Source organism: Peromyscus eremicus, chromosome 15 (genome assembly GCF_949786415.1).
Source record: "Peromyscus eremicus chromosome 15, PerEre_H2_v1, whole genome shotgun sequence".
Lineage (NCBI taxonomy): Eukaryota > Metazoa > Chordata > Mammalia > Rodentia > Cricetidae > Peromyscus > Peromyscus eremicus.
The window spans coordinates 19,673,671-19,696,617 of record NC_081431.1 but is presented as its reverse complement, the minus strand read 5'-3'; the positions used below and the strand labels follow the sequence as shown (position 1 = coordinate 19,696,617).

The window sequence follows — 22,947 nt, the reverse complement described above, 5'->3', positions numbered from 1 at the left end:
CCATCTTCTGTTCAACGGGTCACCTTTCTACTTCTTGCATATCTTGTCGAAATTGGTAATTTTGGCAGGAGTAGATGTAGCATGTACACCCACATGGCTATGACTCCAAGGGATATGTATGATAAAATGCATGACTGACATGTCTGCTCGGACAGGAAAGGTGCTTACTCGATGATTTTTAACTGGCAAGGAGTTAAAGGAACCTAAGTTCTATTTCCTATACTGTACCCAGAAACCTAGGGCCCCATTCCTCACATGTTGACATCAACTGGGTTCCTATCCAGCACTTGGTATAATCCAAGTACATTATACTCTTTCTAATTACTAAGAAATATTACCATCCACATCCTCATATCCTGGTGATCATTTTCCAGATGGGGAAATTTCAGGCACAGAGAACTCCTAACAATGGCTTTGAGATCATGTGACTAGCTGACAATAGAATGAGGATTTGAACCCAGTCCAAATCCCGAAGTATGTAAGTCTGCCTGCAGGGGGGCATTGCTGCCACACCTCTTTACACATCTCTTCTCAGACACTGATCAGACACACTGTCACCATCTCCATGATGATTCTACAGAAATGAGAAATCAGGGTGAATGGCTATGTGTAAACTATTTGAGGTTACTGTAAACATGGCGCCTGGTTTAGAATTAGCAGGACCGTGTAGAATTCTCCTACCTTGACAAACACTGAAACTTCTTCAACAGGGAGCTGAGGAAACATGGTCCCCATTGTCATTTCACTTTCTGACCTGAATGTTATCATTTCACACCACTCTCTTAGGTTACACGGACTGCCAAACATTTATTAATTGTGCTGAAGAGTGCTTATAAAATAAGGGCATATAAAAGTGCCCTCCTTCCCAAGAGTCCTGGTCCCCAGTTGTACAATCAGTCACCATCCTAGGTAATTGTTAAGGGAATTTGCTGATGGCTTTAAGGGATTAACCAGTGGAGCTTAATATGGGGACATTATCCTATATTATCTAAGTGCTTCAAAGTCCTTCAAAACAAGATAGGGAAGGGAAGGATCCCAAACAGGAAAGTGACTTGGGACTCTGCTACTGTTACTAACAAGAATGGACTTAGGTCTTGGACCGAATAGAAATCCCTGGAATCTAGGCAGTGTCAGCCGACAGGAAATAGGCAGATCAACCTCATGCCAACAAGCCAGAATGATTGAAAACTGATTCTTCCCAAAGACTCCAGTAAACACACATTTCTACATCTCTTCGATTCGAGCATGCTGAGACCCATTTTGGATTAAAATCGATGAAACTATGGTTTACATAGAGGTTTAAAGAGGCTTTTAAAGTCATGTTTGCGACCATTTGTTTTGGTAGCATTAGAAAAAAAAAAAGGTAATGCGGGAGGGTAGGTGGTGGGGCTGGGGAGATGGCTCACTGGGTAAAGTGCTTTCTGCCTGAGCATGAAGACTTGACCTCAGAGTCTGCAGCATCCACACCAAAGTCAGCATAGCCGCAGAGCATGCAGTCAGCCCAGTGCTGGCTGGGCAGAAGCAGGTGGATCCCCAGAGCTCTTTGTCCAGAGCTGGATGGGTGAGCTCCAGCCTCAGTAAGAGATGCTGTCTCAGAAAATAGAGCTAGAAAAAGACACTGATAATGACAAACACATGCACGGGATAATGACACACACACACACACACACACACACACACACACACATGCACACACACACATGCACACACACAAAAAAAATCAAAATTCCTAATTTCTTTGAAAATTCTCATTAATGGGTAAGAAAATTAATTTCTGCTCATTAATAAGTTAATAGAAGTTATTTTGTTGCTGGTTTTGAGATAGACATTTCCTGTGTTGTCCAGGCTGGCTTCAAACTGGTCTCAAACATCTTACCTCAACTTTCAATAACTGAGCTTACAGGTTTGTGTGTCACTGTGCCTGGCTTATAGCTGCTAACGTTTTTTCAAGGGCCTCTGATTTTGAAACTTCCATAATTTGATAATTTATTTGAAAAATCACTTTTAATTACTCATAATATCTTCTTATAGCAAGGTAGCTGATTTTCAATCAACACTGGGAAGTGGGCAGCTAATCAAAAGAATCTAAAATCCCTTATATTCTGAAACTTCCCTCTGCCAGGATGAAAAATCTGACCCAGTAAGATTGATAGAGGATGGTTAGGAATAGTCATTCATGGTGAACATGCATAGCTGAGGCCCTGTCCGATGAAGGTTGACTTCATTTTTGAACAAGGGTAAGATGGTAATAGAGTGTTCACTCTGAGCAAGGACACCAACTTGGTGCATGGTTGCTCCACGGAAAAAATGTCAGTCTCTCCCCGGAAATCACTCATCATCAGTGTAAAGTGTGTTGAATGTCTAAGTGTCCCTTATTCCCGGGGGACTCTCTACTCTGACATCAGAAAACAAGGTGCATTTCATCTCCCTTAGACTTTGAATCCAGCCGATGCAGAATCTGTTGTTACTTGTCAGCCAGCTCTGAAACACCGTTTGTGTTTACTCTGTTTGCGATTTTAGATCTTTGGCTATTTCTCCTCTGAAGAAGATCCTCTTGCTTCGCAACTGGATGAAGAAAATTTGGTTTTCCTTGTGTCCAGAAAACAGCGAATTGTGATTTCAGGTGACTTTTACATTTCCTTTCCCAGTTAGTATGCATATTAATATTTTTTTTTCTCAAAACTGAGCTCTGGGAACATACTATTTCCAAAGAATCACCTTTTATTTCATGTCCTCGCTCAGTTTCTCATCAGTAGCAGTTTGGGTTCAGTTTCCAGAGAAACTATCTGCAGTTGAAAGTGGGAGGTCACCCTCACTCTGAAAGATGCTACCAAATGTGATTGTGGAAAGAAGTCAGCGTTGTGAAGAGGCTCAGACCTCCGTTTAAGTTTCTCTGATGACATCCTATCGGCATGTGTCCCAGTGGCACCAGAAGGAGCTGTGTGTCTTTACAATATTCTCAAAGAGTTCCCAAGTGAAGCTCCTCCCAACCCGCTATCCTTGATTCTCGCGCAGACAGTTTCTCTGAAACTGAGTTTGAGTCCCCGGTCATGGACAGGCATTAGCTCATCTCAGGACCTTCCCAGTTTCCAGGTGTCATCTTTTGCTGTTGTTGTCCTGGGACTTGAGTACTCCCATCCTTCTGCACCCTTGACACTGGGTTTTCTTCCCTGTTCGTTCACCCAGGGTGGGAAAGTGTCCGAAGAGATAAAGCCTAGAGCCTCTTCCTGTCTCTTAGCATTGCACTCCATGTTCTGAGATGAAGGGAGGACTCTAGGTTGAGTCTGGTGTTCCTTTAACAAATGCACCTCGGAGTGGGGATGCAGCTCAATTGGAACAGCATCTATGGTGCGTGTCAGGGACCTGAATGCTGGAGACACTGCAGTGAAGGGACATAGCTACCCAGGCTCATCTGTTATTTGCTTTTATGTGTCCCCCTGCTGAATGGAATACAGAGTCTGTTCATGTCCGTTCTTCTCTAAGTGTTTGCAATGATAAAAAATTACATCACCACGAGCAGACCATGGTGGTATACACCTGTAATCCCAGCACTGGGGACATTAAGGCAGGAGGAAAGCCTGGGCTACACACCAAACTAAAACCCAAGCAAACAAAAGTTAACTCAACCTGAGAAGGATTATGTGTATACAGCTTTGTCCTTCTGCCTGTGGGTGGGCACGGAAGCATCAAAGTATGTAGTGTTATTTCCCCAGATGTTCAAAATGTTTTTAGAAGTCTTAAAATAGCATTAAAGCAGTTTGATTATTTTATAATGGAAAGCCTGAGATAGTGTTGGGACTTTAGTCTGTGTCTACCACGATGGTGACACTTCAAAGAAAAGACCGCTAAGAGATGTGAAAAACCTCAAAGGAGAAATGATTCCAAATGATGTTTAGAAACCCCATTATCTGTGAAATGTGCCCATAGTGGTGTGTGTGTGTGTGTGTGTGTGTGTGTGTGTGTGTGTGTGTGTGTGCTGTGAGGGGTGTGGGTGGGTGTCAGAGTGTGGAGTTGCAAAGTTGCAAGTTGCTTTGGAACTCATGCACCATATTTAGCTGAAATATTCTATATTCATATTATATCTCTAAGGATAATTAAAAACCAAGCAGTAGTTGTATATTTTTTTAATGGCTTTATTCTAAGTTTCAAGTAACTCAGGGCTTCTAGTAAAATGCTGGCTGCCTTCTTTTTCTTCCTTTTTCTTGTTTTAGACCAATAACAAATGAATTTTAGGACCTCTGGAAGTCGACACTAATCGCATGCTTTTGACAGGTAGTAGAAGACGAGATGTGATCAAATGCATTGTGAAGGTCCCACAGTTGGACTTATTGATAACCGCATCTCAGAAAGGACTGATAACAGTCTTTAACAGTCAGGTAATTTGAAATCTTGCTTTCTCCCTCCCCTTTTCTCTTCCTGTGTTTTATCTATGCATTATCCAAAGGCTTCAGAAAACACAACAACATTTCAGTATTATTTACAAAAAAAAAAAAAAAAGAAAGAAAAAAGAAAAAAATACGAGGATCACTGAGCCCTGAGGTGATTGCTGGGGTTTGATCGCTGCATTTGGTATTTTTTTCAAGAGTGTCATAGTGAATCACGTGGCATCCAACATGTAAAGGGTTGATCTGGATAATCTCCCAGATAAAACTTTAAACACATGCTAGCCAAGTAATAGGAGATGCTATGAGGAGAGTGGGCTTGGTGTAGATGAAATGTCTAAGGTATCTCTGGTTTTCTGTGATGTTGAATAAGGAACTTCATGGGCATCATGGGATCTTCACATTGGGATAAACGGATAATATGACGATCAAATTCAATGATGAAGCAGAAACATGAATATTTCAAAAGAATGTGTGGTGGTGCATCCTATGTTCTTCAATGTGAAAAGAAGATATGCATTCTTGCTCTTAAATACACAGAGTAAAGATTCAAAGTTCATTTTTAACTGAAGACAATGATGGGCTCTTATTGTATAAGAAAACTGTAATTGAAATAATCATTTCCAAAGTCAATTTTAATCCTTCAGTAACACTCAACTCAGGGAGTTCTCCAGAAGATCACAGCTAGGGCAATGAGATTGTTAGGAAAGGGCCATGTGGGTACCGGACATTGGGTGTGTGGCCAGAGTCTGTGGCTTTGGGCATGTGGCCAGAGTCTGTGGCTTTGGGGTTTGTGGACAGATTCTGCTGTCTAGCTTACTACAGACATAGCTGGGTGTGATATTTAATGTCTCCAGGTCCCAGATCTCATCCAGAGCAATAGACTTTTCCTCCCCACATAATTGTGGGATTAAATGAGTGAATATATCTAATGCACTAGCCTATGAGCACCCAGAAAATTCTTGCAATTAATATGGTGAAAAAAAATCAGAGATCTGGCTTCTTTTTACACAAAACCCTTCTCGATCTTTTTCTTTTTCCCCTAACAACATTAGTTCCCTTCTCAATATAGACCTTTATATCTCCAAAAATCTGATTAAGATGGGATCTATAAAACAAGGTGGGAGGAAAATGATTGACATTGTAAAGGAGTCTCTGATTGTGGGGAAGTGAAATTTCATCCTCTGAGATGCTTCACGGACACCCCAGACAAAACAAACAACACCACAGAGAAATTTAGAGTTGAGCACATGGAAACTCACAAACACACAGAAAGTCACCTCAATTTCTTATAAAATAATGTGACAGGATCCTAAAACAGAAAGAAAGAAGATAAATAATAGGAGTGGAGAGAAAAGATTGCTTTAAAATCATATTAGGATTTGATACACTAGAAACAAATAATATTTTGCGTGTGACATTCCTTAAGCATGGATGGTTAATTATGGGAGGAAATCCTGTGAATCCCTGTGTAGGTCACAGTGATCACTTTTTAAAAGCAGTCATTAATAACTCCAAATATCTTTTAATTGATAAACACATAATACAGACTTTACCTAAGGAATAATGAATAAAGCTAAGGCTTCTCTTGGTGATAATAGACTGGAAATATTATTAATAACAATTCCTGCAAAAGGGTGATGAAGAAAGGAAGAGAACTTTTAAGTTGTTCCCACTGAAGTTGTATACAGGGGAGTAGCTTAGTTTCTTTTCCTGTGGCTGTAACAAAATACCCGACAAAAGCCACTTAAGAAAGGAGGGGCTTCCTCTGGCTCACAGTTGACCTACAGGCCATCCCAATGCTCAAGTCAAGGCAGCAGGAACTTGAAGCAGTTGGTAACACCTGTCGAGTGTCAGAAGAGAACAATGGATGCTGCTGAGCAACTTGCTTTTGCAATTTTCTGTAGCTCAGGATCCCCCACAGGGACTGGTCCTGCCCAGGGAGTGGTTAAGATGGGTCTTCACACATCAATTAACCTCATCAAGACAATCCCTCATAGACATCCTCGGAGGAGGCAAACCTTAATCTAGATCATCCCTCTCAGTGGGGCCCATCTCCTAGGAGATTCTTCGAGTTGACGACGCTAACTTCCCCAGGAAGTAAAAGAGGAAACCACAGTGCTCTATCCTGCTGTTAAGTATCTTCCTATCCAGAAATAAGACCCTGAAAGCAAGGCCTCTTGGCACTCTCCTGATGAAAGAGGGTCTGTGGCTTCCATGAAAGACACTCTCAGAGCTCTCCCTGCCCTACGTTTTTGCTCCTATAACCCATTCCTTCAGGGAAGCCATTTCCAAGCCATTTGCCAAGACCGTCTGAGAGTGCAGAAGAATCTACATCACTGGGGATACCTCAGCTGCTTGCCTTCATTTTGACAGCAGTCATCATGCGCCCAGGGTGTGAGAGACACTGCTACCTACTAGTTCTCTGCACAGGTCATATCTATGACCCTTAGCACAGTGCCCAGGACACCATTAATGGATGCTTCTGTAGAGGGCCACTAGACAGAATGTTTTAAAGATATCAAGTAACTTGAAGAGAAGTCTCTCAGACGAAGCATGCTGTAGTTTTCTACATTGTCCCTATTGTAGAAAACTATTGCTATTGCTCTAGTTAGCACTCCAGGAACCACTCTAGTCTTTGCTCTGTTATTTTGCATTTCTAACTTTTGATAACAAATGTTGCTCTGAATAGCTAAAAAAAAAAAAAAAAAAAAAAAGAGGATTTTGCATGTGGAAGGAACAAAATAATAATAATAATAATAATATAATAATAATAATAACAATAATAATAATACCAAGAGGAGAGTCACCATGGCTAAGCACCAACCATAGAGGTGGAAGTCTTGCTCCCTGCAAACCGAGTTGTGTTACTTCACGGAGTTAGGTGAATCTGAGGAAGAAGTCAGGAGAAAATTCTCTCAGCAGGTAAGATGACAAATGGGAGCAAACCAGAGGGATTGTGTGTAACCACAGCTTTCTTATTCTTACTGAAGATTCTAACTCGATTTCATCTTTACTCACAGATGAGAGTTCAGACCAGCACCAATGTTACAGTAAGTACATTAAAGGATTCTGAAGTATGTCAAGGTTAGGGGTGCAGTGATGATTCTTCCACAGTTCCTCAAAAAATCTCAGTGAAGTGCCTGCTTAAACAGGCTCTGCATATGAAGAGTTGGAGAGATTGGCTGAGGGGGGCGGGCAACGTGATCACTATGTGAGTATGAGGTCTTGAGTTTGAATCCCCAGGACACCTGTAAATCTGGACCCCATAGTGTGTATCTGTTACCCCGTGCTTATATGAGGATAAGATGGGAGGTGGAAACAGGAAAAATCCAGGAAGCTTTCAGGTCAGCGAGGCTGGTATATGCAGTGTCGAATAAGAGACAAGAAGGAAGGTCGGGACTGACACTCGAGGCTGTTCTGTGTCCTCCACATGTGCATCAGGATACATACATACATACACACAAACACACACACACACACACACACACACACACACACACACACACACACCCTATGCAAAGATTTGTAAAACTTTTTTAAAATGATATTTGAAGATTGCGAACTTTACTTTATTGACTAGGCTCAAAACTAAGCCTTGAATAATAGCAAAGACCCGAGTGTTACTTCCTGGAGCTCAGTTATCCGCAGAGAATTGCTGGGAAACTAGTTACTTCTTCGAACTTTAATTAAAAGCTTCTGAGTTTTAATTAAACGTTGTTTTAAAAAATTGATACCCCAAGTTATGAGAACAACATGGAAATAATCTGAGAACATTTTCAGCTTGAAAAAAATGCCATAAAAATTTGAGTTCAATTTTGTCATTCTTATTGCATGAGATGAAAAGCAAATCTTTTCATCTCATGCAATAAGAGGGGGTTTGTTTTCTGAGCCACCCCCAGCCCCCACCCTGCAGATTTGTGAGAGAGAGGGGAATGCTGGAGGTTTGGGGTTTTTTGTTTGGTTTTGTTTGATCCCTGTTTGCATGTATTCAATGAATTCACTAAACTACCAGGAGATGACGCAGAACCCGATAAAAGAAGTCCGGTTCTTGTTAAACTTCTCAGCCTCCATTTCTGTAATGGAACAAACCCATTGGATTCTTGGTGGGTTTGGGGAAGATTCACGTGCACACAAGTTTCTGACACTCCAGGCAATCCAGGCTGCCGTTTCTGCTGATGCTGTTAAAACTTCCAGGCTTGAGTTCAGACCCAAGAAAGACCAGTAGGTCTCAGCTTATGATCAGCTAGATCACTGATGACTAAGGGTTTTTCTAGAGGGAAGTGTTAGCAGGCAGCAGGGTGGAGCACTTGCTTAATCAGAGCCCTGATTCTAGCTGCGCATGTAAATAAATGGTCTCACTGACGTGAACGGTTCAAATGCTCGCCCAGCTGCCCTGCTCTTCTAAGGAGAAATTCCCACACTAACTCAGTCTCCAGCTAGTGGTCCTGAGAAACAAGGCAGATTGGAGGGAGCCTTTTCCTTTCCTTATGCCACTCCAAGGAGATGCACTGTAGGCTCCGATGCCACGTGGGATTTCTAATGTCAATAACCTGCTTCCTGCTATCCAGCACCTCGAGGTAGAGAGAAAAGCATTGTGATTCCCAATCCCCTTTATCTTAAGGTACTGGAGACTAAACCTAGGGCCTGGTGCATGCTGGGCAAGTGCTCTACCACTTGGACGTTATCCTCAGCCTTAGAGCCTCCAACGCTATGCTTTTCTGTCAGGATACCTCCTGGATTACGGGCTGCGATTACTTGGGCCAGCTAAAGCGAATCGTTGCCACTACAGAGAGGACCATTATCGTCTGGGATTATAAAGCTCAAGGGAACAGCCAGGTACTGTGCCAAGAGAGATGGTACAAAGAAACGAGACTGCATGTTCAATCCCTGTAAGGATACAGCCCGGCGACTGTGTAATGATTACCGGCTAGACCATGAGAGAAGTTACTAAGTAACCACTTTAGATGGAGTTCAGCATCAATACCCGGTAATGAAAGCGGAATGCAGTTTCCTTTAAGTCTCGTTTTGCTTTCAGTTTTGAGAGGGAAAAGGTAATTCTTTCAGTTTCTGCTGTTGCTACTGGATTTTAGTATTAGGTTGTTTTCTGAGATTGAGCAGCTGTCTCCCCACACCACTCAATCTGCTCTTGACTGGTACTCATCCCTCCTCCTGCCACCACATCAAACTCGTCAGCCTTTTATATCCTTCTACAAATCCAAGCATCATCTTTTCCGTTACGCTTGTTATCACATGCAGAGCCTTTCTCCCCAGCCCAGCATCCTCAGGAAGCGCATACTTTATAAAGTCTCAGAGGATTGCAGCCAACTCAGAAGGCCATGTCTCAGAATGCCGAACCCCAGGCCTGGACTTTGTGCTCTCTTGTTCAGGCTCTCCTGTTTGCACAGCTGATTTTTAACTCAGAGGAGCCTCTTCTTTATCTCTAGGCCCTCATGATTCCCTCCTTCCTGACTGCACCCCAGGTAGGACATCTGGGCACCAAGGCCACCTTTGCCCCCTGCTGGCTTCCAGCTGTAACCTTCAACTTGGAAAGACATTGCTGCCATTTCCTTGGCACACAGTGGCTGAGCCCGGCTGGGGAGACACAAACCACAGGACATCATCACAGAACAGAACCTGCAAGTTCAGTTGAGCTGTCTGTGGTTCCTGCTAACCTTCTTCATGGCCTTGTCAGCTTGTCCTCACCAGCTTGTCCTCACATTCCTCACAGTACTCCACCATTTCCCTATTCTCCTCAGGTCCACTCTCTCTTTCTGGATCCTCGATTGCTTCTTCTGCTCGCTTCTCTTCTCCCCTCCCCTCCCCTCCCTCCCTCTCTCCCTCTCTGAACACCCGTGTATCTAACACCCCCATCTCCTGTCTTGTAGAGACAAGGCTCCACAGTTTCTCTCCCTCTCTGCCCTTTTTACATTAATCTAATCTGGACCTTCTTCCCCTCTACTTCCTCTTTATCTTTCTTTCCACCAGTTTAGGTCAACCCCCCACCCTACCCCACTACCACCTCTGCCCGTGGAACATAAAGGAGCCTCATCTGTCCACAGCTCTGGCCTAATATGCGCTCCATCTTACTCTGTCTTCCCTTCATGCAGGGTAGCTTCCACAGAGTGAGAAGCTTTGTTGAGCTCATCTAGTACAGCCATGCCTGGAGCAATGTTTGGCACCCGGTTAGTGCTCACTGCTCATTAGTTAGTGGCTCAGGGAACTTCTAACTATATCAACTCTCACTCGTTCTAAGAAAACATGACCAATAACAAAAATTTGAACCTACTTTTCTTCTATCTTAGGACAATGAGTTCTGGAAAACCAACAATAGCTGCCTAGCTTAGGGAACCCATTTAATAGTACAAAGTCAGCTTACAAGTCCTTGTTGGATATTTATGGATAAACTTGGATGTTAGAATACTTTTCTCCTGATAATTCTGTATAAAATTCATGAGCATTGCCTAGCATGGATGAGACTCTTTGAGTTCAATCTCCAGGATTCCATAAACCAGGCACGGTGATAACATACCTGGAATCCCAGCTCTTAGGAGGGAGAGATGTGGGGGTGGAGGGTATCAGGGGTTTAAGATTTCTCTAGAACACTTAGGGAGTTTGAAGCCAGCTCAGTATTTCTATACAAAGTCAAGAGAAGGCAACTCCTAAGATCCCATAGTCACCCAGCCACAGAGAGTACTCTTTCTTACCCCAAGGAACAGCCAAAACACTGAGCTGGCCTCACAGCTTTGACTTTTATTTGGTTAACTTTTGCCTAGATTTTCCAAATTCCTGTATCACTGTTGGATCTAAAGTGAGAAATAGCACAGAAAAAAACATTAATAATGAAGATTTTTTTCTTTATCTGCTCTCCAACACCCCCCCCGTGTGTGTGTGTGTGTGTGTGTGTGTGTGTGTGTGTGTGTGTGTGTGCGTGCGCGTGCGTGTGTGTGTGTGACACTGGAGATGGAACTTGGCACCTCATGCATGCGGAACAGGTGCTCTACTACTTGCTACTGAGTTAAAACCCCAACAGTGTGGGTCAGTTAGCACGTAACTAATTCACAACATTCCTATGCTTCCAGGAGCACTATTTTGTCATCAAGCCCATGGACCACTGCCTGCTATGTGTGTGCGTGGTGCCCCTCCCTGACCAGCTCTGCAGAGATGATATCCTCCTGGGGGATGATGGTGGGTTTGTGAACAGGTTCACCGTAAACAGCGATGACTTCGGATTAAGGCAGGCAAAAACAAAGAAGAAATTACAAACCCAGGTCCTAGACTCTAAGAATTTTAAAAGGTAAGAACATCACATGAATAATACTCCCTTTGCTCTAACAATTATGGACATTGTTCAGTTCTATACACAAACAGTGAAATGAGATGCAAAGCCCACAGTACTTCTGAGAATCAAAAAAATGTCTAATCTAGCCTTGGAGATACACACCTGTCATCCCAGTCTCTGGGAGAGAAAGGCAGAGGAATCATGAGTTTGAGGCTAGCCTAGACTATGTATGGAATTCCAGGCTAGCATGTGCTACATAGCAAGACTGTCTTTCAGTAAATTTAAAAACAAAAGAGGATATGCTTCTCATCTCAAGAAACTTCCAAGACAATAAGGAAAGCATAATTAACAACTGATATTCCGTTTAAGTGTTGTTGGCCATTAAAATCTGTAAGTATGTGATAGATTGAGTTAAACTAAAAAGCGACATCATGAAATAAGCTACAAAATATATGCTTTTGTGTATTTATGACTACTTCCTGGCAATTAAATAAGTTTCTAAACATAAAAGCAATAGATAGAGATTTTTAAAGAAAATGATTTGATATATTCTACTATCTGCCAAATTGTTTTTCAGACCTTAAAAGAATAAATTTAAAAAGCAAAATGGCCTGCAATAAATGTACAAATGTGAGAAACAAGGAGTTGTTGGTACTCCTTAAAATAGATCTCAGAGTTTAATTTAAAAACAAAAATTCTCCTGGGCTGAAGAGATGGCTCAGTAGTTAGAAGCATGTGCTGCTCTTGCAGAGGACCGTGATCAGTTTACCAGTGTCTATGTTGGACAGCTCACAGATGCTTTAAATTTCAGCTCCAGAGGACCTGACACCCTCTTCTGGCCTCAGTTGGCACTTGCACTCACGTGCACCTACACAAAGACACACACATTATTATTTTAGTACTTATTTATTTGCACTGTGTGTACACACGAATCATCTGTTCATGACCATTCCTCAGTGTAATTGTTGCTGTGTTGAATTAAGATTAGCCCTGTTGCTGGAACTCTAAGAATAACAAAGTCAGGAAGACTGCTCCATTTCCTGCCCTATCTATCTAGGCTGTGTTGTGTAGTCCCTGTGTGGCATGCTGCCCTGTACACTATGGGCCACTTATTTCAGTCAAGATAGGCCCAGATAATAGAACCTTTTCCCCACTAAGAGGTGGGCCACTTGTCAGAAAGGTCCATGGTCCAGTGTCATTTCCTCCTCCCATTAGATAGATATATCAGATTGAGAATGGGGAATGAGGAGCAGGAGGGATTTGGAGATTCTAGATATGGTTGAATGAATGTGATCCTACCACTTCCTGAGGAGGATAATTTACACACAGACAGTCATCGTATCTATTTAAATCTTTTAAGACTCAAGTGTAGACACAGGATGAGTGTTGAGGCATTTTCTTGCACGAAGAGATCCTAAAACCTGCTAAAAGAAAAAATTATAAGACGAGAAGGATAGTAAAATTTCATAACCACCATAAAAGTTGACATTCTCAGAATTTGTTCATTTTGAGTCAGTAAGGATGTGGCCAGAAAACACTGATAGGCCGGGCGGTGGTGGCGCACACCTTTAATCCCAGCACTCAGGAGGCAGAGGCAAGCAGATCTCTGTGAGTTCGAGGCCAGCCTGGTCTACAAAGTGAGTTCCAGGAAAGGCGCAAAGCTGCACAGAGAAGCCCTGTCTCGAAAAACAAAAACAAAAGAAAACACTGATAGACAGAACATTGTATACATTAGAGAATTAGCCGATATCAAGAGTTCAAAATTAAACAAAATCTGGGATGGGAAAACACAAAAGTCTCTCTTCTATTGTGCCCCCTTCCAAGCTGCACAACATTGATACCCAGAGTTACAAATGTGTCTGTTGTCCTAGCAGAGGCCATGTGATACCCAGAATCTTATGTCAATCATATGTGAATGCTTAGAATTCTTTCATCAAAGTAAGGATAAGATGGCCAATATTACACTGAGATCCTTCTAGATTACTCTTTTCTCATTAGTTTCTTGCTTTTTTTTTTCTTGTCACTGTAACAAAATATCTAGGAAATTCCCTTAAGGAAGGAAGGGTATTTTTCATCTCTGGGTATAGAAGGGATACGGTCCATCATGACGAGGCATGCATGGTGGCGGGATTGTGAGCTTGTCACATGTCTGCTGTCAGAAGCAGAGCATGAGGAGTGCTGACATTCATACTTTCATTCCTGGATTGCAGCCCATGGAATGGTGTCCCCCACATTCATGGTGGTCCCTCCTTCCTCAGCGAAACACCTTTTCACAGCATGTCTGGTGTGGTGCATAGGGCTACGACATAGCACAGTTCAGAGTTACAATTTGATTCAAACCGAATGAAAAGCTGAGTAGAGAAAAAGTGTGTGTTTCTAACATAACACCCCTCCTTTTCATTCCCAGCGTTAAAAGGAAGCTGCATAATGATTGGGTTATGAAAATCAGATACATTCCAGCTCTCAATTGCTTTGGATCCTGCTCCTTGGACAGTGTCCATTCATTAGTTTTGGAATCCTTGAAGAGACTTGAGGACAATATGTAAGTACAACAGTGCATCTACATGAGCATTCTGGGACTTTCAGCATTTTTACAGTGATAAGTCCATCACAACCTTATAATGTTCAGAGTGGTTTTCAGAAATATCAGAAGTTAGCTGTTCCCTTAGTTTGGCAGGGCTAATTAGACTTTTGTGGAAAATGAAAGTCAGTCACATAAATCTAAATATGATACGCCCTCTTCACAGCAGTTGTACCCACTGGTTATTTGGTAGGGCCTGGGGGTATAGATCAGAGCTGGAGCACATGCCTGACATTTGTGAGACCCTGGGTTCCCTTCCCAGCACTACAAAGAATTGTTTACTGGTCTAGTACATTGTAATAAGTCAATAGACCTGTATCTATATGTTAAGCATTATTTTATTGGTAAAAGTTTATACGTCAGAATCATTTTAGGTAGCCAGCAAACTATGCTTATGATCTGTACGTAGCCAATCATATTTTATCTATCATAACACACCAGCTAGTGTCCTTATAGAACTGTGAGTTGGAGTAATATCTGACTCATTTTCAATCTGGTTAAATATTTCCTAATAACTAGCTATGGCATTTGAATTTTTAAAGTCTTTAAGATATTTGCTACAACAGATAAACTTCAAAAACATTCTAAGGGACAGAAGCTGGGTAAGAATTCTGTATATTGTATAACTGTTTATTTGACATGCCTCAAGGGACAGATTTCTAGAGACAAAATGTAGATCCCTGGTTGTCTCAGGCTGATGACAGGAGAGGAAATCTCCAACAGGCACATGGGAAATTTCTAAGGTACAGAAACTTGTCTTAGTCAGGGTTTCTATTGCTATGAAGAAACATCACGACCAAACCCTAGTTGCAGTGGGAAGGGTTTATTGAATCTTACAGCTTGCATCCATCATCCAGGAAAGCAATGATAGGAACCTGGAGGCAGAAACGGATGCAGAGGCCATGGAGGAATTCTGCTTTCTGGTTTGTTCCACATAGCTTGCTCAGCCAGCTTTCTTATGCAACCACAGGACCACTTGCCACATCAAATAACTAAAATAAAAAAATGTCCCACAGACTGGGAGTTAGGCAGACTCCCCAATAGGCAGCCAGATAGAGAGAGGTGCTTTTACTATGTGAATGTATCATATAATTTTCACAGGTATATAACATACGATGCACCTGTGATGAATAAGTTTTATACTGGCTAGTTTCATGTCAACTTGACACGAATTAGAATCATTTGGGAAGAGGAAACTTCAACTGAGAAGATGCCCCGATATGATGGGCCTGTGAGTAAGTCTGTAGGACACTGTGTTCCTTCTTTCCTTCCTTCCTTCCTTCCTTCCTTCCTTCCTTCCTTCCTTCCTTCCTTCCTTTTTTGCAGTTGAGAAAGGCTTTTATTAGGGATGTTTTTTCACCCCTAATTTTTAAATTTGTGAGTTTGAGTAATGTCTGCCTAATATTCGATCCAATTAAATATTTCCTAATAATTTATAAGCAAGGAAGAACAACACACACACACACACACACACACACACACACACACACACACACACACAATTTCCCAGAAATCAAGCAAAAGAGTAGCATGAAATATTTATTGCTGAGAAGAGAAAAGCAAAACTATCCAAACAAAAACAACTAGCCTGGAATTCTGTGCCCTTTACTTTTAAAATCATTCTTCAAATACCAAGAACTCCAAGTGTAGTAGGAGGCATTTCTGCAATCACAGCACTTTTGGTAGGAGGACCAGTAGTTCAAAGTGATGCTTGGCTACCAGCCAACTTCAGGTCAAGCTGGAATACAGGAGACCTTAGCTAATAAATAAATAAATAAATAGATATATAGATAGATAGATAGATAGATAGATAGATAGATAAATAAATAAATAGAATTAAAAGTTTCTCAGACAAACAAAAGTCAAAAGACTTTCTTGTGAGCAGGCCTGCTTACCAAGAATCCTATGAGAGATTCTTCAAAGCAAGAACATGACCTGGGTGAGGAATTCGTGTACATAAGAGGGAAAAGAATGAAAGAAAGAAAAAAAAACGAAGGTTAAAAAAAGACTTTATTTTCTTCATTTAAATTGATGTTATCAATTAGCGTCTATTACAACATCTTTGTCAACAACAAAAATGTCAACAACATCTTTGAGCATGTGCACATATATATGCTTGTACATAAGTTACACAACAATGGGAGCAATAAATAAGGGGTTAGAGAGGAAATTAGTGTTGTTTTGTTACTATAAATTACTTATACTTCTGTAAATCCGTGGACTTTGTATGTCACAAACTCCAGGGCAACCTTAGGAAGAAGAGGAAGGAGGGGACTAGCAGGAAATAGTTGACATTCAAAGAAACAAAACAAAAATCATAAACCTTAATGATGAGAAATGAGCCAGACACAGAAGTGCAAACATTCATAAATACAGAAATTAAACTAAACAAAGATCGAAAGCATAAAAAGTACAAACACATAAGATGCTCAGTGAACACAAACAAACAAAAAGTTAGAAAAAGAATGAAGACAAAAATAGGAACGAACTATAAAGGCAATGACTAGAAAGTAATTAACATAGTAGATACAAATCTAATATTAGCAATCACTTCAACTGTCAATATTAAATGCCACAGCTAAGAGATGGAGATTATCTGATGATAAAAAACAAGAACCAAATATATAATGTTTACAAGAAACACCTTCTTAATATATGTGCTTAATATATATGTATGTATTAATAAATATAAATAAATAAATTAACATACACATAATAGGTGGAAAAGGCAAGTCAAAAAACAAAATACAAACAAAAACATTCTCTAAGCTAAGTTTAAGTAAAGGAAAAAGAATTAGAAATTTAATAGAACAGACTGTCATATCTTTCAGATGACTGATGACCTTACATTTTCTGTAAAAAAATAATTTTAGACTTCATGAAAGACTCACATTTTGTATTCATTACTTAGAAGCTAAAAATGTTTATTTTGGTCTATAATGTTATCACACTGAGAAATGAATTTAAAAGCTTCATGGCATGTTAAAAATAATTTCACTCCCTGACACTGGCTTACGTTCCACAAATGTCATTTATATGATGCAATTAATTATAGAGTTTTATTTAGTTTCTGTAACATAATTAATTGCTAATGAGTGCCTGCTGGTGTTTTACAGAAGTACATTTCTGAAACACAAACTAATTAAGAAATAGGTGCAGCTGTATATCCAATTTGATTTTATCCTGTTCTGACAATTCATAGCATGGCCATAGCATGGGGAACGAACAACCAGGGCTGTGCATTGTGAAGCATATGTGCCTCGACCCACAGGACTTGGGTCCTGGGACCCTGGCTAAGGGTGGTGAGGGAGTGAAGACAGGACCAGCATATAGGCACATGCACAACAAAGTTGGGATCAGGTAGGCTTCTCTAATATTACCACCACAATCTGGAACCTTAGCACGTTTATTAGTTACAGCACATGAAGAGGGATTCGCTAGTCTTGGTAGGGGGTCTCTGTAGATGTTTACAGTCTTAGGCTGTAAACATCCAGGGAGAGGAAGCTGCCTTTGCTAGTTTTGCACACACTGATCATTCATAAATACTCATACATGGAAAAGTCACTTTGCCACTTCTTTTTATTCTGGGCCATATGTGTAATGGATTTGCCCATTTCCCATGGGCCAATTGGTCTTGGAATCCTCAACAGGCCATGCCTGTGTCAAAATGCACATTCACTCACTCCACTCACTCAAGATTTCCTTCTCTCCCTACACACATGGAACCATAACAGGCCCTTGTGGTCTTGTGGAAGATGTACTTGACCTCATCTAATTTTCATTTCCAAGGAGAGCAAATTTGGAGCCACAATGGTAGTATTGCTGATAATTACAGGACTCTTCAAGGATAATTATAACAAGTGATGTGGTAGCCAGAGGCATGCAGTGATCCTGTAGGTCAGTCTTTAAACCAGAAACATAACCATCATTCAACAAATATTTAGTCAACATGTTTAAGTCATGACCTTTGCTTACTTAAGATCTAAGTGAAGAACCAACTATGGACATGAGATCCAGGGTATTCTATAGACCTAGCTCTCATCAGCTGAGAGTTCAGGAATTTAGCAAGCCTTCGTCAAACACCGCCATGGCTAAACGTTAAATGATGCAAATTCGCAACCCAATTATATTAAAAACAAAGGTAAGACAAATCCCAAACCCAACCTATTGCCTCCCATTTATTTTACTATAACTTACAATTAACTTCTTGATATTTTTTCCATCTCTGGAAAATATAAATACTATATGATGTTATATAGTTCTGTATCTTTTACCAACTTGTACGCAAGGCTATCCCATTGGTAGTGTAGAATTAGCCATGGTGGGAACAAAATATTTTATGGAGACCTGCAAACACTAGTAAGGATTAGCTCTGTACTAACTTTGGCCCCAGATGTAAAGTAAATGTTTACCAGCACACAGGCACACCAGCACATAGGTAGATAACCATCAATGCCAAGCAGTGTGTTCAGGACAACAGCATGGTTTAGGAATACACACAAAAGTTCAGAAATGGAAATGTTAAGTGCTAGATTTTTGCAAAGCCCAGAGAGGTTAAGATATCTTCCAGCATGAAGTAGAATGAAATAATGAATAGATGAATATATATAGCCATAATTTTATCAACAAGAAAGGTTACAGCAGCCCAAACAAATCCATTGTATTTGGATCTAGAGTGATGAACTATCCCATTTCTTCCTTCTTAAAGAACATCTTTAGGATATTCTGAGTATATAGGGTTGTTCCCTGTTGTCACTGAGAACAGCATATTATAGAAATAAAATACTTCACGTTCTAGTTCCATTTCTGTTGCAGTGGCAAACATCCTGAGCAAAAGCAACTCTAAGTATTCCCATATAGAGAACCCCTGCAAATTGTGCCAGAGCTAGAATCTGAGACTCAAAGCTATGGGAAGACCACCCCTAAACACACACACACACACACACACACACACACACACACACACACACACAGAGAGAGAGAGAGAGAGAGAGAGAGAGAGAGAGAGAGAGAGAGAGAGAGAGAGAGAGAGAGAGGAGAGAGAGAGAAAGAGAGAGAGAGGAGAGAGAATCACTTTTTAAGGTCACCCTATCCTCAAATTAGAGAATGGGTTAGAAAAAGGCAGGTGGAAAATGGAAGATCAACTGAGAAAGATATGGAAATTAAAAAAAAATGATAAGGATTTGATTTTAACCAGTGGAAGGAGGTAAGGAGAAAACAGCTTTTTTTCATCAATCTTCAGAACTGATAACCCACAGGATAAAAGGAATAAATGGGAGAGATCTATTTTATTTTCTAAATCCTTAACATTTACTGTATGTCTCTTATAGACCGTGCCCAACTGCAAGCATTAATGATACAAAAAACACTGCAGGCTATTGCTTGCTGGTGTCTTTGGTCACCCCACAGGTGGGAGGTAAGTCCCTATTGCTGAAGACACCATGCAGTTCAGAAACGGAGCCCAGATGCCTCTGAACTAAAACTGACCAGTAAGCTTCCTCCCTAAGGAACAGCTTTCAGGGTACCAGCAGGTGCTGTGCAAGCTTCCAAAGGAGAGAAGCAAGTAACATTCTTACCCAGCTATAATACCTATGAACTACAGCAATGACCAGCATGGTACTAGAACCCTAAGAGTGCAAAGTACTGTGACAGTAACCACAGCTCTTTAACTTAAAAGTCACTCAAAGTCACTCAACAGGAACAAAACCACACCCAGTACTGGAAACCCAGCTAAAATACCCAGGGCTAGCAAAGTCGTGGATCTTGGAGAAGAACCTACAGCCACCACCTTACTAAGCAGCAAACCCCCTAACTTCTAAATATTTGTCCTTATACCCACAGATAGGTATAGTCCTCACCTTTAATCAAGGAAAAAGTTCTTTTTGCAACAAACAGATATCATTACAGAAAAAAAATCACAACCAATCAAATGCAGAGTTGTGGAGCCCAGTCTCAATGGATGCATCTATAAAACAACTCTCACACCTAAGGCTCGGGGAACATTGCAGAAGAGGATGCAGAATGATTAAGAGCCAGAGGATCAGAAAAGTTCCTGTGAGATTGTATCTCCTAGGAATGTCAGAACCCATGAAGCCTCACCAACATGACTGCCTAAACACGAGCTAAACAAGAAAGATACCAATAAACATGTCAAAGTTGAGGGAGGAAAGCCCATGCGGCCTCACGCCTGTACAAAGAGCTAAAGGATGCTGAGAATAGGAGAAATAGTACTCCCCGGGGACAAGGACATCAATTGGTTATCCAATACCAAGTGGTCAGGCCCCAAAACATACAGACAAATAACATTGTGCAGACTGAACAGGTTGTATTTAGAAATATTTGTATGTATGTATATGTATATGACAATTAGTGTAAAAATAGGCCATGAATTTGAAAAAAGAGCAAGAGGGTTTGGAGGAAGGAGAGAAAAGGAGAGAAATGATCAGATTATATTATAATCTCAAAAATAAAAGAAATACTTAAAAAAGACTAATTCTGTTATCATGGAGTTCATGCTCCTGTGGGAAAGGCAGACAATGAACCAACAATATGAGTGAAGTGAAATGAAGTAGCATGCGGGGTGGAGGGTAGTGGGAGGCAGTGTTTTGATGGCTATTCATAGGAGATCATTGCTTAAGCATAGATCTTCATGAATGGAGGACTGGCTTCTACAAAGATCCAGAGACAGAGGGTCTTTTATCTCAGATGTTGATGCTTTGTCAGAGAAAATATTACCATATAGCTAGCAGGATTCCAAGCAAAATTAATAGTGTGTTTTGTGTGGGGCACAGGAGTATGTGGAAACCTTATGAAAAGAGTTGATTTAGTAATATTTTCACGTTCTTATTTTATTTTTTTACCCTCATTTTCCATTCCATTCACACACACACACACACACACACACACACACACACACACACACACACGGGCACACAAACACAAACACAATCTGTTGTAGGAAACTTAAATTCCTATGCTGCATAATATCCCACAGACCTGATCCTTAAAAGTCACAAACATGATCTGGAAGGTTTCACCCTCCAACCACCTGGTACGTGTGGTGTTAGCTGAAAAGAATGTCTATTTCACAATAGTCAGGAGTCTGTCTTCCAGATGAATCCTGGACTTCCCACTATTTACTGTCTCTCTTGGAATTTGGTAGGTAGTAATTACATCTCTGCTGATTACAGCTAGAATCAGGAGTCAGGGAGATGAAAATATTCAGACAACCTCAGCAAACAGTGCTCCTTGATCCATCCGGTGCTCCAGGAACCTCTCAGCTGCTTACTCTTCTCTTTCTCTCTCTCTCCTGGGCCACTTTTTCTAAATTTAGACACTGAAGAGATTTCTCAAGTGATACTTGTGATCCTGTTTTCCTGGACGACCATGGCCCCTGGAGAGCCATCATGAGGGCACAGTTGGTTTCCTCCATTCCTAATGCACCATGTTCCTATTTCCGCAACTTCCTATAATGAGTCTTCAGATGAAACCGTATTTATACAAATACATAATTGGTCAGCTGTTAAAATAGGAGCCAGCGCATCTCCCAAAAAGGCAGGAAAGGGAACTCTCCAGAAATTTTAATTTCAGAAATGATTAGCATAAAATTTTGTGCAGACTTTTCAGAATTAGAGCCATGTACCAGGAAGCTGGTGAATGTCTGCAATTAATTGCCACATAGCATGCTGTCCTGTTGTAGCGTACAAGCTGAGCCTCTAACTCGGTCACAGCTTGACAGTTTCCCACAGGTGAGCAAGCAACTGCTTAGCCTTACCTTTTCTTAGTTGCTCGACTTAGAGGCAGAATATTACAATGGAGAGATGACAGCGGCGTTCCATAAATTTGCTATGGAGTGGGACAATACCAGTTTCTGTCCCTGCACCTAGTCTATGACTATTTGTGCAACTTAGCCTCAGTTTTCCCATCCATGAATGGGAATAAAGATGTTTACAGACTTTATAAATGTTTACATTTAAATGAACTGTTGTGAAGTGCCAGGTTTGATGCCTGGAGCTCTGAGTACTCAATAGACTTACATTCCTTTTTCTTGTTAACCTGAGAACTGAGGTAGTAAAAAAACATTTTTAAAAGACAAAATTGAATACTATCATAGCCCTGCATGGCTTTAGGCTTCATGTTCCCATATCTCAAGCATGACTCAGAAAATAATGATCCAAGGACCAAATCCAGTGGGCCAGCAGTATTCGTAGCATCAGGAAACTAAGAACAGTCTTTAAATTTTTAAATATTCAGTCTGTTTTCCATTGCTGTCATAAGAGCTCAATCGATATAAAAAGAAAAATGGGTTATTATGGCTCACAAGTTTCAAAGTTTCAGTCCCTGATGACTTGGCCCTGTTACTTCTGCTACCACATCATGGTGGCAGGGTTTGTGGGGGAAGAAGGTGCGTGGTGGAGTAAACTGTTCACTTACCTCATGGCAGTCATGAAGCAAAGCAAGGAAGAGGATTTAGACACCCCAACCTCAGGTATTAGGCCTTGCCTTTTAAAGGATCCACTACCTCTCAATGTACCACATCTTAGGGCTAAGTCTTTAGCCCATGGGCCTTTGGGAAACACCCAAACTAAAACAGGGAACACAGAGATTTTGTGGCTCAGAGAATATTCTGCCATTACTTATCATAGTCACTATGGACAAATATATTTATAAGCAATTTAGAAATGAGCCCATTAAACATAATC

General features: G+C 40.9%; 1 protein-coding gene across 1 annotated transcript in view; it reads left to right on the top strand.

The window, feature by feature from the left end:
- Positions 1–22,947, top strand: part of Wdr64 (WD repeat domain 64) — a 105,833-nt gene that overhangs the window by 12,303 nt on the left and 70,583 nt on the right. Inside the window, exons 3-8 of the mRNA XM_059280541.1 lie at positions 2,521–2,623; positions 4,273–4,376; positions 7,406–7,435; positions 9,111–9,221; positions 11,465–11,679; positions 14,072–14,206. Coding sequence (XP_059136524.1) covers positions 2,521–2,623; positions 4,273–4,376; positions 7,406–7,435; positions 9,111–9,221; positions 11,465–11,679; positions 14,072–14,206 — 698 coding nt within the window. The remainder of the gene's footprint in view (positions 1–2,520; positions 2,624–4,272; positions 4,377–7,405; positions 7,436–9,110; positions 9,222–11,464; positions 11,680–14,071; positions 14,207–22,947) is intronic.